The 14,702-nt window shown below is 42.1% G+C and overlaps 1 protein-coding gene across 17 annotated transcripts in view; it reads right to left on the bottom strand.

The window, feature by feature from the left end:
• The window catches only part of mical2b (microtubule associated monooxygenase, calponin and LIM domain containing 2b), a 54,638-nt gene that overhangs the window by 34,656 nt on the left and 5,280 nt on the right, over window positions 1–14,702 (bottom strand). For 16 of the 17 annotated variants that reach the window (XM_081699480.1, XM_035532088.2, XM_035532087.2 and 13 more), the window contains exons 2-11: window positions 12,635–12,986; window positions 8,296–8,503; window positions 7,487–7,603; window positions 5,555–5,656; window positions 3,684–3,839; window positions 2,715–2,815; window positions 1,199–1,456; window positions 918–1,033; window positions 364–490; window positions 139–229 (exon numbers count right to left, since the gene is read on the bottom strand). In XM_081699480.1, coding sequence (XP_081555606.1) covers window positions 139–229; window positions 364–490; window positions 918–1,033; window positions 1,199–1,456; window positions 2,715–2,815; window positions 3,684–3,839; window positions 5,555–5,656; window positions 7,487–7,603; window positions 8,296–8,503; window positions 12,635–12,898 — 1,540 coding nt within the window. In that variant the 5' untranslated portion in view covers window positions 12,899–12,986. The remainder of the gene's footprint in view (window positions 1–138; window positions 230–363; window positions 491–917; window positions 1,034–1,198; window positions 1,457–2,714; window positions 2,816–3,683; window positions 3,840–5,554; window positions 5,657–7,486; window positions 7,604–8,295; window positions 8,504–12,634; window positions 12,987–14,702) is intronic. The other variant, XM_081699481.1, reaches the window with a different exon arrangement.

Consider the following 14,702-nt stretch of genomic DNA (forward strand, 5'->3'; position numbering starts at 1 on the left):
CAGCAACGCACAATTAGTACACCCCATTCAAAATGTCATCCAGTGTTTCTGGAGCTAAATCAAGGACGAAAAGAATCCAAGGAAGCACCTGCTGACTCATCTAACAGAGTGTATATAAATATAAATGCTGAGACTCACCTTTTCTGGAGGTACTGACAGACCTATGGCTAGGGCCCCCGTGCTCCAGGGAAACAGACGTCTGCTCACCATTAATGTACAGATGCCGAACCTGAATTGACAGTGGTACAAGAAGATGATTCATGGGATGGACAGATACGATTGAGACCTTTTGAGGGGGAAAACGCTTGAAAACCACTGTGTTAAGCTGAAAGGTGTGTATAAATGTATAAAAGCAGGCCTTACCTGCTGTGGGCGAACACAGCTGGAGTTGAGGTTGGGGTAGCGTGTTGCTGGATCTATGGTATACTGATCGAAGTTCTTGGTGATGTTCTCAGCTGTGGTTTGAGGCAACAGTCTGTAGATGCTCTCTCTATGGATTAAACAAGACAGTCCACTCCATTAATCCAAACTATGACTGAAACAGAGTTACTACAGTGGTCAGAGAACTTAGCCAAGAGGTTAATGAACTATAAGTATTTAAGAGGCTAACAGGTCAGATCACTGCTGTTGTGAGAAAGCCTTGTGTTTCTACTTATTATAAATATTTAAACTACCATAAAACATTTAAATGCTGACACCTTACATCTTATTTCTTTTCCTGTAGGGACTAAAAAGAAAACAACAGAAACCCATAAAAAAAACCTGAAACATTTATCATGTTTAGAACAATCCTTTCCTCGAATCTAAGAAGCTAAGAATTCAGAGGCACAAACTGTTCTACACCAGAGGCACAGTCAAAGCATCAGTTGGTAATGAGGTGTGTGTGTGTGTGTGTGTGTGGGGGGGGGGCTTTTGACCTCTCAGAAAGTAGTTCCAGGGGGGCTTTGCCCTGAGCCCACCCTTTCACCATCCATGCCGTGTCAAACGCAGCCAGGAAACCTCGGGCACATCCTGTCCCCATGGGCCAGAACGGCTGTGGGACACACGGCACAGCACTTTCACTTCTCTTATGCAGAAAAGTCAACTACATATTTTTGAACCTTGTGCTGGGTAACTTGTGATGTTGTGGAAATGAGCATCAGACAGTGTGTGTCCTGTCTACGCAGGCTCTGCGTCGAGGATGTGAAAGGACCCGCACCTCTAGCAGACTGTCTCCGACCAGGGCCACCAGCAGCTGGCGGCCGCTCTTCTGTCTGATGAGCGCTGCGTTCTCTGACGCATACATGCAGGTGAAGTCAAACATGGCCACGTCGGGCTGGCTGTAGTGGTTGATGGCATAGTCCAGCGAGGGCAGCTGGTAGTTGGTTCCGAAGTCGGCCGCCTCGCGGGCGTATGAGAGCAGTGCCTCCTGATTGACGTTGTCGGTGTGTAGGAGACGCTCAGTCTCGATGTAGTCCTGCCACACAGGACAAACAGAGAGATAATTGCTTCAGCTGAAGGCATATGATATTGGGATTAAACATCCATATGTCACAATACGGCCCCTCCCCCCAAACCTCTCCCTGTGTGTGTGTGTGTGTGTGTGTGTGTGTGTGTGTGTGCGCGCGTGTGTTGTTTGTGTGTGTGTGTGTGTGTGTGCGTGCGCGTGTGTGTGTGTGCGCGTGTGTTGTGTGTGCGCGCGTGTGTGTTTATGTGCGTGCGTGCGTGTGTATGTGTGTGTGTGAGTGTGTGTGGGTTTTGTCCCTGTGTTCCACACCTGCTCATCGTTGTGTCATTTAGATTACGTGTATAAAAGTATATCGTTTACGTGTCATTGTTGTCGATGTTTAACCCTGTTAGCTTGCATGCTACTTGTTCCATGTCGTATGTTCAAATAAATGTATGTTTCAGTTTTCTGTGACTGATCCCCGCATCCTGCTTAACCTCCTTGTTACACCATAAAGTTATGTTCCATACTGTTCAATTTCAGTTAAAGTATTTACACTGTCTGGTGCTAAAGTGTGACCAATGGTAAAAGAATATTATTTAATCAGGAGGTCTGCTGTAGGTAAAAAGCCTAGATATAAAAGTATCAAACTTCCCTTTATGAATTTCATTGAAAAGCTTTGGGAGTGATCACTGTTACTCTGATCATCACAGTCAGCTTTACTGTGCATTTACGGCATTTTAGAAGATGCTTTTATCCAAAGAAACTTACATTTAACTGATAACAGTTTGAGCAGTTGAGGGTTAAGGACCTTGCCCAGGGGCCCAACAGTGGCAAATTGGCAGTGATTAGTAGTTGAGCACTTTACACACAATTAACATACTCAGCTATGTTATTACCCCCCCCCCCACACACACACACACCTCTCCTGATCTTTACCCACCAGACCTAATGTCAGCAGCTGAGTGCTTCACTCTACGCTCTACAGTAGTGGTGTGTTACCTTTAACAGTGAAATTCTTTCATCAGCCATAATCCTTTCAGAGAGCAAATTATCTTGCAGAGCTGTGGCTACATTTACACATGCACACAAGTGTAGTGAATGATGTCTCTCTGAGGGGAGAGAAATTAAACGTGGCGGTAGCTATCATTACCATTAAGTGCTAATGGATATACGAACCCCAAACAGACAGACATGGATGGGCACTCACACACACACACACAATGCCCAAAGCCACTGGCCGGAGCATGCGAACGCAGCGTGAGGGTAAAGGAAGGCCGTGACTCACATGGATGATGACACCCTTGTCAAGCAAGCTCTGCTTCTTTGCAGTCATAACAAAATAGTGCGTGTTGTCCTTGTAATACACAATGTTCTCCAAATCGATCCCTGTAAAAACAACAGCCCCCTGTTTATCATCTCCACATGTTTATGCTTATGTCAGGGGTCGAAATGTATGATTGATGACAGGGAAATGTGAATTGGCTAAGCAAACGCACACACACACACCAAGCAGTTAATCATTTTCATGTGGGTAAATTATGTAAACCCACAGTGTAAATACACCCTCATAACCTGGTTAGAATTCGGTCATCTAGACTTATACTTTCTACTTCAGAGCTGAGAATGTCCATCTAATCACCACTTGGCGTCAGTACTGCTGTAACAAGCTACTTACTGCAAGCTTTGCTGACCAACTTCACCTAAAAGATTAATTTAAACACAAGCAACCACTTCACAACAAGAAGAAACAAGCTGCATTCAGAGACTCGGACCTGTAGACTTCACGTCACAGAAGGCAGATAATAACAAATAAGCACAATTCAAGCACCGATACAGATTTAAATAATCCACAGAAATCTAATCAGCATGACTTGAAGCAGGGTTCCACAATCACAATTGTCCTCATTGTATAAGGCAATAATTAATGCACTTTGAAAATGCTACACCACCTTGACAGAGATATGACCCCAGAACACCACCTCGACAGAGAACAGAAACTAGAAAAACACCTTTAAAAGGAATGGACCTAGAATAACACTCCGATGGAGAACTGATCACAGAAAAATACTTCAACAGGCCAAGTGATTCCCGGCTACCTACCTCCTGAATCAAACAGTTAAGTACCATGGATGCATGGTCCAGGTGTGCTGGGAACTGGAATATGACAAACTGTGGACTGACTAGGGTCCCTGAGGGCTGGGATCTGTGAAAGAGCAGGAGTGAAAACCATCTCTTCTGAAGGATGAGAGCTCACCTGTTTCCTCCTTGAGCTCCAGGAAGAACTTCTGGTTGAAGATGAAGGCCACTCCACTGATCTCCTCCACCTTGGCCTCCGCTGTCGTGTTGCGGTTCACAAAGTTGGCTGTGATAGCAATGGCCAGTTTGCCTCGGAACTCCTTCCTCCTAAAGCCTGGGGTCAATAATAATAATAATAATCATCGCCACCACCATCATCATCATCATCATTGAAGAAAAAAAAAGAATAGGGCTTTTAGCAAGCTGTTTTTCAACGTTTCTAAACAGTTTTAAAATTTTTTTGTTTTTCCTTTAGACATTTTTAAATAAAGAATATTAATGTTACTAGATCTGATATGGTTATTTGTTTCTTTAGAACATTTCAATCAATCATTCATGTCAATGTATTTTTGTATTAACTGTCAGTGAAACAGTAACAGAGCGTTAAAAGATCGGGAAACAGGTGTGCTGTTATTAGTTAAGATTAGTATGTACATAATGAAGTGAGACTATGGTGAAGGAGGCCAGTAATGCCCCAGTGTCACCGGCACTGACAACAACCAACACACACCAACCAATTGTAAAGTGAATGATGAAACTAATTGTGTTTTAACCTGTGACTGCAGTTAAAAAACACTTTGAGCTGAAATATATGAAAAGTTTAAAATGAATATAGCATTATTACTCCAGGCTACTATCACTGCTAAAATTTAAACAGGGCACATATCAGACAGGTAGCTGTGTCACGGTGTATTATATATAACATAATGAAGCTCAGAGTTGAATTATTCAACACTGGGATCTTGGTGTCTCTATGTGGACATGGCCTGGTGGTGGACAAACAAGTTGTCCCTGAATAAGAAGAATGCCAGTGAAAGTTGTCCAGGCCTATCTGTGTCAGCAGAAGAGGTGGCAGTATCACTCCAGCATGTCATGCTAACACTGGCCAGCACACACAGGGCTGAGCGGGGCATGGATAGTCACACGTGGGCCAGGCTAGGGTTTTTATTTAGGATTTGAGGTAAGAGTATGAGACAGTAGGTTGGTATATCATCCTTCTTTCCTGAGTGGGAGACTGAAAGCTGCAATTAGGATGAGCAAACTAATCACCCTGCTCAGTTACAGTCACCAAACACCCATTGGAAACTACACTTTAGGTAAAACTTTGGATAAAATGAAGGACAGCCATGATACTATCACAGAAGTGTATCTAATGGATGATGTCTACACGAGTCTGTCCAGATAACTTCTGTTTTTGCCTCTGCGGCTCATTCAGGACTTTCCGCTGCTCTGAGCACATTCGTTTTGGCCCACAGTGCACAGTGAAGATCGGAGGGCCCCCGCTCAGATTTCCATAAGAGTCATTTAACATTCCTGAGCTAACAAACGGCCCCAGGGCCAACATACTGTGATATGACGGGCCTTAATCTTGACAGCTTAATCCTAGAAAAAATCCTAGAGAAAATTCCTCCCAAGCAAATCCTGAAATCTTGATGTGCATCGTGTCACATTTCCTACTTCCCGGAACATAATTTAAATAGCCTGGAATACTCCGCAGGCAGGAAACTCATCTGTGCCTATATCCATTTTTAGTCTAGGAGGAAATACACATTTGGAATGGGAGGGTTTTGCTTATTTAGGAACGTCCTTAAATAAAGCTTCTGTACATATTGCTGAGACCAGTTCTTTTACCAAAGAGCCACTTCCTGTGTTTCTAATTACATTGGGTTAATGCCCCTGAGAACAGTAAGAATAGGTTCTAGGTTGAAATGTGAACTTCTACAAATACATTGATCTATTTCCGTGACATGTACACGAGTTGACCCAGATAGCAGGCTCCTGGGCTGTTCCCCGGCCAGAAACAATGTATGAGGAACATGGATACTTCACCATCTAGAGTGCTTCTTCGTCCGTCCGATCCGATTAGAACATCAAACTCATAGTTGGCGATGGGCTGACCAGGAGGACTAATTTCTGCTCTCCATCCATGACCTTTAACATAAGTGCACACACACACACACACACACACACACACACACACACACACGTGCGCGCGCACACACACACACACACACACACACACACACACACACACACACACACACACACACACACACACACACACACAGAAATATATACATATATGAAAGCAGTGCAGTACAAGTTTCCAAAGATATGTCCATGATGTTTCAAACATGTAAAGGGGTAATAAAAGTGACCCATACAAAAGTGGTGTTCAATCACTGACATAAAAAGACCCTTTCATATTAATGTTACACTAGTCACATCTACAGCACATGGAAAAAGACAGCATAGGAAAACCCAAAGCAAACACGCATCACACTCGTTATTAACACTGCAGCATCAGATTGCTGGTCAGTTCGGTAATGCAATGGAAACTATGGGCTCAGCATTCTGCGGGTCGGTCCTGTAATGTGGCTACAAAGCTAATGAAGTGCTGTACAGAACTTGACGGCCCACAATCTATAGATAGACAACAGTATCTTATCAAGAGGACAGTGTGCCAGCGGAGAGTGGCAATGACATCAAAGAGCAATGGAAGCCTTCTCACCATGTTCACCACTGTCAAGAGAACATCAACTAAAGAACAACTCAAAGATACAACCATTGTTGCCACGGCAAACATAATGCAGAGCTGCCGTACTGTCGCACACCTTCACTATAGTGACCTTGTCAGCTAAAATAAAAAAGCCACACTTTAGAACAGCCAGCAATTCAATTAAATCTGTGCATACTTACTGTTTTGTTAAAAAAAAAACTTGGGAAAGCTGAGGTAAGGTACTGAGTATTGGTATATTTTACCTGCTTTTTATTATAGTAACTAGTAAAACAGAGAGCAAATGAAGGTATTGGTTGCATGTCCCTTATTCAAACATTACTTAAATCCTATACTGCGTGATTCCTGTCTTTGGTCTGTGATGTCATTTTCCAACCACGCTGCTGTGTGTGCACTGGTGTAGCTTCCACAAAATGGCATACGGTAATGATTACCAGCTATATATGAAATCTGTCTGTTAGGAGCACTCTGTCTTTTCCATGATGGAGTATGAAGAAAGCAGAGCTTGATGTCATGGACTGTGGTAGCGTGTAGATAATTTCAGTGGGCCACCAGGGAAGCCTTTACAATGTGTGAGAAGGTCTGAGAAGAACTCCGAGACCTCCTCAGAGAGCAATGCATCAAGGTTAATCAGCTTGATCCGTGTAAGGCAGGGGTGTGCAAGGCTAGTCCTGGTGCTCCACCACGTTCAGTTCCAAGCCTACTATAGCACACCTGGCTCTAATATTAAGACGCTACTGAAGGATGTGATGACCTGGTTCAGGTGTGTTAGATTAGGATTCGAAGTGTCGGACATGGGCACCACTGATCTACCTCAACCTTGTATCGTAGCGGTAGTTCAGTGGTTAAGGTACTTGACTTGTAATTGGAAGGTTGCCAGTTCAAGCCCCAGAACTATCAATTTGTCGCTGTTGGGCCCCTGAGCAAGGCCCTTAACACTCAATTGCTCAAGTTGTACTCATGCGTTGTATAATTGTGAGTCGTTTTGGATAAAAGCGTCAGCTAAATGCCATACATTTAAAACGTAATGCAAATGCTTGAGCATGGTGACCACAGCATGGAAATCAGATTCAAATTTAAAGGCCACCAAATCTGAGCACAATGGTTTAGTGAGTTCAAATTTGACCTAACAGCCGTCACTGACTACAGCACAAAGCTTGCAATTAAGCGCTTATTAACTGAAGCTTAGAATGTGATTTAATAGAAGATGGAGACACTGAAGGAAATAGTTCTGATCTGCTCACCATGGTTGTCTTGTTCCTCAGTGGGCTCCTGGAGTTTGAGGAATTCTACATTGACGTGCACCTCCACCCCCAGGATGAGACACACCTTTAGCAAGATCAGCTGCAGCTGACGAATACCTGACCACGCGACAGCAACAAACAATAAATAAATACCAACTCCATCTCACAGCAGTCCTGTGCTCAAGTTAGAGAGACATGGGAAATTCAGTAAGAGAAAGGTCCTATCTAGGCACTAAGCATGCTGAGGTGTGTGTGGATATCTCTGCTGACTGATTATTAGACATGGATGTGCAGAGAGAGAGAGAGAGAGAGAGAGAGAGAGACAGAGCAGAAACATTTGCATTATTGCCTGCAGCGTTTCACATCTCCTTTGCCATTGGCAACCTGGTTTCATCACCGCACAGATAATAGAGTAGAAAGCACAACGTGCAGGAAAAGGATTTCTTGGCTGAGCCTCAGTGAGAGATGAAGGAATTTTAACCAACAAACAGACAGAATAAAATATAGAAACTGAAGTAGAGAGACATACAGCATGAACAGTGGGAGTCTTGTTCATATACTCCACAAACTATTACAGAGTTATTTTTGTACGCATAATTATATGATTCTGGAAGATTACTATACATGGCTTATGATAATATGTTAATAATGGATTTAGGAGCAAGGCGAAAGGAGAAAGAGAGCAAAGAGAAAGAGAGCAAAGAGCTTTTGTTTCTCTGAAAATGATCTGTAGCAGTAATCTGTAGCAGACTTTTTGTTCCTTATATCTACAGAAATGGGCTATCTAGCCCCAAAAAACTTGTACTTACTGATATGGTCTATGGCTCCTGCACAGAATTTGCCATAGAACTTCTTGGCTCCCAGGTTTCTGAGGTCATGGATGGTGTAAGGCCAAAGATGGAGGACATTGTTCCTGGAAAAAGTGTCTCTCTTCTCAATCACCACCACCTTGGCTCCGAGCAGGGCCAGTTCTATGGCAGTACGCAGTCCACAAGGACCTGCACCAATTACCAGACACTGTGGGAAAACAAAAAAAACAATGAATGAACTAATGAATGAAGACCAGACCAGTGGATGAGTGCATGAAAGAATAATTGTATGTTTTGTGCTTGATAAATATGCAAATTGTCACACAGGCACAATTACAAAATATAATGTGCCAAAATAATTCTTCACTACACTACAAGTGATTAGTGAAATAGTAGTGAGTAATGCAGGGAATGAAGGTATTTATCATTTTAGTTTTGTGGGATTTTAAATATTAGTTGGAGGTTGGGAGTTCCTTCAATGCAAGTGTGGATATTTGGGGGAAAAGAAGGTGTATATTGCAAAATGCACTGTAAATAAAACCACGCACACACACAAACAAATAAGATGAATGAGGACTGAAATTACATAAACTCATTTATAAGCATGTTTTAGCACAGGTGAGCCAAGGACTTTGTGCCAGATTAATGTGAGCTGTGTGTGTGTGTGTGGTAATAACACAGCTGATTATGTATGTTAATCTCAAACTGAATGGGTACGGTCAACTTTGGAATGATCTTTGTGCACACTCTGCAGAAACACTAGCCAACTAATTCTTTAAATTAGTCAGTATCAAGTTTATCATCAGTATTATTAATCCAGGTAAATCTAAAACACAGGGTTTCACACAAACGCCTCTCGACTGGATTACGTCTTGCATGGAGGCTTTTACTGGGCTGTGATGGCCGCATGCGATGTTCTAACAGTCTGATCTGGCATTCACAGATAAGAGACGTGGCTTCATACAGCACTAACAGCTGTGCTAACATCACGGATTTGGTTTGGATTATCTGATCAGGACACTTTTGTATGATAAAGGCATGAGTCACAGCTACTGTCATAACTGATGTTTACCTTTACTTGACACAGCAAAAGGTTCAAAGGGTCAAACGAGTCCAATTTTTGAAAAAACAAAAAGCCTCTTGTAAAGACAGTGGTCCAGTGATGTTTGAACACTCTTTATTTGTGTTGCTTGTTTGACTATGTTTGTTAATAGGTCTTGACTTTGACCTACTCTGCATTTATATCTAGACAGGTGAGTAGCCTCTGCTTCTGACAGGCGGGACCTGTCAGTAGTTGGCTAGCATGTGCTGACAGTGCTCACCGCATGCACAGCTACAACTTAAGCTTGGAAAAGACATGTCTTGTGAACCTCACCATGCACAAGGAAGCATGTAAGTGAATCACCATCTACAATAACACTGTACCAAGCCACTACACAGCCAAAAACATTTTCTCCTTTTCACTAAGCTGTTGCATATCTCAGAATGGCAGCTTGATGTGGGATGGAAGGTATCAAAGCCAAGACTGTGGTCTGCGTCTGTATCGCTGTAACGGCCTGATGCCCAGGGGAGTTTCCTTCAATGCACTGGGCACACGTGCTGGATGTCTGCTTCTCTCCAGGCTGGACAGCATTGACACGGGCGCTTTAGTAGAGAAGGGCTTACAGAGCCTCTCCTACCCTGGACCACACAGCCAGGATAAGGGATTAGGGTTAAGCTTTCTCAGGCCTGGGGGACCACCAGGTATTGCAGAAGCTGTAAAAAAAAAAAACCGAGCCAAGAATTTGGGAACAGTGAAATGTAAATGACTAAAAAGGAACAGGAAGCTGACATTTGGTGAAACCTCCTTACAGTGATGTCTTGTACTTAACAAGGCATGTAACCTAAGCAGAGACAAATGATATACCCTCAGAAAATCACAAAAGCGCTTAACAACAACCATTTCTTAAAGAATTCTCACCTACAGGTACAACACATGAGCACATACAATACATGAGTACAATATATGAGCTCAATACTAAACTAGTATAATCCACTGATAAACAAGCAGAAAGAAGCACATGGTCATTCAGGTATTAAAGTACAGAGAAAATACTGTGGAAATGTTTGTATAAAGAGAGGCATCCAATAAATGACATGCATAATCCTAAAGACAACAAGTAATTAAGACAAAGTTACACATTAAAAGCCACTCGACAGACTGCCGAAAAGAAAGTTCACCTTGTACTATAAAGCACCTCTTTAAAGCTTCATCACCTTACTGTAGAGTGATACAAGTCAGCCATGTGGATCTCTGAAGCTGCAGCCAGGCTGAGGTTTCCTTCCTTTATGACATCCCATTAACTCCTTACCAAAGTCTTTCAAGGCCACAAAGTCACAAACACCAAAAGAACCCCACAGAATCTCAGCGATTGAGTCAATTAAGACTCTTGGGTAAGACAATCCTGTCACAATTACAGTTTTATTTTAAAAACATAACAGGCCATCTTCTTGTTCCTCTGTTTTTAGCAGTTCTGTCTAAATGTACACACAGTAACTAATTTTCTTTACCATAGACAGAAAAAGCAGATCATGCCTCTTTTATCATCATGTTAATTTCAAAGGTCATACAAACTTCTTTTATTCTCTACAAGTGCTTTCCCATAATGAGCTGGAGTAGCCCTGTATTGTACAGATTATGGTTTTCCCTACACCAGTAGGAACATCTAACAAGCAAGCCCTTGGTGAGTTACTGCAGGTCAGCACTCAAAAATACAGTATACAAGGAGAGGAAAAGGGTTAATCAACACTTATAAGGCTTATGCAGCTTTCTGGGAAAATGACAATGAGTGAGAAATCTCAATTAATCAGAAAATGCTGTATTGAAGGTCTAGAACCTCATTATAAGTAGTGTGCCTTGAAAGAAATGATGCATTGACTGGATCATATGACTGGCACCATGGCAGAGAGTCAACATTCTTATGTCTTAAAAGCAAACTACAACTAAATGAGTATGGTCTTACCACCATCATTTCCCATATTTCCTCATCATCACAGCCTGTGCTGTCTCATCAAAGCTCTAAATGGGCTATCTGCATAGAGCCATAGGTAAATATACATGCAATAGGTTAATGTTTTAGGACAAGGCAAGGCACATGGTTATCCTTCTTTAAAGGGATAGCAGATAAAAGATTCTTAGTAAGATATTTGTGTGTAATCATGGCATATTAGTAACTACGGAAAACGTAATCCAACAGCCTTGTTATTACTTAACATTTGTTGTTTCAAGCAATTATTTAGCTGTTATTAACCATGTTCCAGTCTTACAAGTCTTGTTGAAATTCCTAGTGAAATACCCTGGCTAAAAATACTCTTAATGATCTACTGTGAGGCCTGTTTAAAGCCACTGAATCTCACACCAGACCCTTGACCTTTGACGTGCTCCAAGGTCATTTCCTGTGCCAATAAATTATTCCACTGTTCTGAGAATTGCACTCATGTCTACTTCCTTTATATCCATAAAAGAGAAATGGAGGGACAAAACACAATAATATGATTAAATCACTCAAACTAATCTGATTAACAAAAGAAGACATGGAAATGACTTCTTATTTGGCTTCAGTGAGAAATGTAACTTAAATCCAATGAATTTCATAACATTGATGTTAAGAGATTCGCTCAGGTCTCTTATCAGCTGAGGTTAAGGCACAAATGAGCTAGTTACGACAGAGACATGACTGAGCAGTACATAAAGACTCCCTCAGAACACAGTTTTGAGAGGGAAGTGGAATGGATGAAATAAGGCTAATGTCCACTGTAGCTATTTCTGATGGAGATGTACTGCATTTCCCACATCATTCTGTGCAGGGACAGTACCAAGCACAATGCAGATTCCATTAACTGCACTAAATACGTAGACCATGTGCTCTGTCAAAACCTCACCATTTTGAAGGAAGTTGTTATGATCAGAGAACCTGTGATGAGGTCGGAGTGATCAGGTGATGAGGTCAGATTACAGTACAGGCGTCTCATTGTATACATGCAGGACATGCAGCCACGAGGGTACGGGGCTAACGATATTTTAAAATGTATTTCTACATGTCAAGGCTCATCCTGGCCTCAAATCAGATCAGATTACAGAGTAGCAATTGTTTTCAAGGCAAAGGAGCTGGTGCAGACTACACACTTTGATAATGACAGGAATGCAAACAGTCTTGTTTCTGTTTTTTCTTATGAAATGATTCCGTTACACTATATGTTCCACCTATATGTGAAAGTGCCTGAGTAATAAATTACATCTAAAGTTAAATAAATAAATAATCAGCACTTTAAATGACCAGTTATTTCTGTAGACACGTACCCTGATGTCAGCACACGCTTTGCCTTTCTTGTATTCCTTGTGGTTGGCTCTTTTGTCCAGTTTGGTCCACAGCGCCTTGGCCTTCCAGGAGGTGATGGCTGCTTTGAGGCTGCTGTAGAAACCTGGGTGGTGGGCCGGGAGCAGGTCCAGCTGCCTGCACAGCACGCTGAAGGCCTGGAGGGTGCCCTTACATGTGGAGGCCTGCACGAAGATCTCGAAGAGCTGGTTGGCCTGGGAGCCGCGCTCGTCCTCCGTCTCCCCCATCACTCCTCCCAGCCACGCTCCCACCCAAGGTGCAGCGGGGCTCAGTCACCAGGAACACGCCACCTCACCAGGCATTCTGGGCCAATACCTGTAGCAAATGCATCTTAAAGTGGCTGTTTCAATCACTTCCAAAACACAGGAGAACACCAGTCAACAAGTCTAAATTATGTTTTGGCTTTTTTGCTCATAGTTTAAGGTGCACTTTAATCTCTGGATCTGTGGAAAGGAGCACAATAACCACTTTCTAAAGGTCTATGGAAATATAAACGTTATCATGATGCTTATTTTCCAATGTCCTACATACAGTATTCTTCACGGGTATGTGAACTGTGATTAAATTTTCGTTCTTTTTCTCTGTACTGCAGCACAATTGTTGTTTTGTCTCTGTACCAACCAGCGAACTGGACTTGAAATGAGCAATGATTATAGGATAAACATAGAAATAATCGGTGCTCCAGACAACAGCTCTTTTGAAATACAAAGTATCTCTATTTCAGTGTTCCAGAATTGGCAAAAAATCATAATCTTGTCATTATTTAGTACTTGACTGCAAATACTTTGCAATCAGTGACTGGTTTCAGTATTGAATCTACAACACCAGGGAGGTGATCTCAATTCCTGTTAATTTCAGGACTTTTTGCCTTTAGTCTTGTATGTGAAATTCAGCTTCAATTCAGGTCTTGGCCTGTCAAGAGCCTACTAATTTTTTGCCCCAACCCCCAACCCCCCCCCAAAACCCCAAACAAACAAACAAAAAAAAAACCTCACTTTAGTATTGGTTAATACAACTCACTTTAGTACTGGTTAATATTTATCTCCATAAATCTTAAAGCATTCTTCCACTAGCGAGGTCTTCAGTATGCTTGGTTGCTTGCGATTCAGTCCACCATTGTGTTCTTAGTCCTTAACTCTGAACTAAATATTTAATTGGTTTTAGTTCTTCAGTTCCGCTTTATTCAGTCTTATGACAACCTGCTTTCCCACTGGCAGGTGAGAGACAACAGGAATAGTTTATAAATTCTGCACTAGAATGAATTCCAGATCTTTTTTTTTTTTAGCTCTCTCAGCTATGAGCTAATGATGCAACAAATATTCAAGAAACAACTGACAAGACAAAAAAATCCCTGAGTTATGGTATCCAGAAATGCATGTAACATGGCCCAGTACAGATGTGACGACCCCACACAGATGTAACTACTCTCATACGGAAGACAGGTCGGGCCTGCCATTGTCCTATATCAAATCCTCTGCTTTGGATTTGACTTGCATCACTTAAGTAGAGCTAACAGACTTGTCTGACAAACACGACTAACCAGAAAACTCTCTTGTCAAGGCTCGAAATAATTATTTCACATTCACAAAGTACTTGACGTTGGGGCTAAAGCATGCCAGGACTGCTCTAGATTTCTCACAGCACATTTAACAAGCATCCTTAATGGGTCACAGGCAGCATTTCTTCATCAGATCCAGTCGCATCAACACGGGGACACGAAGCTTTTCATAGGATCACTGCACACAGTGCAGAGCAGGACAGACAAATCAAAGAAAAGAGAAATTACAATCAGGAATCAGAGAATGGCTTGGCCCATATAACCACAAAAGAATGTGAAGTCAAACAAAAGCATTTCTTCCACATACACAGAGGTCTGTCAAACACATGTTGGTCAAAGAAATTTCAAGTTCCCAATTAGCCCAATTAGAAATTGTTCCATATTTTTTTGAGGTTTTCTTAAAAGGAAATATGCTTCAAGCCTGGGTCAGAAGCAGCCATGTGCTACATGCCCACCTGGGCTCTGGCTGGCTT

This window comes from Electrophorus electricus, chromosome 16, assembly GCF_041902795.1.
Source record: "Electrophorus electricus isolate QZ-2024a chromosome 16, ASM4190279v1, whole genome shotgun sequence".
Taxonomy (NCBI): Eukaryota; Metazoa; Chordata; class Actinopteri; order Gymnotiformes; family Gymnotidae; genus Electrophorus; species Electrophorus electricus.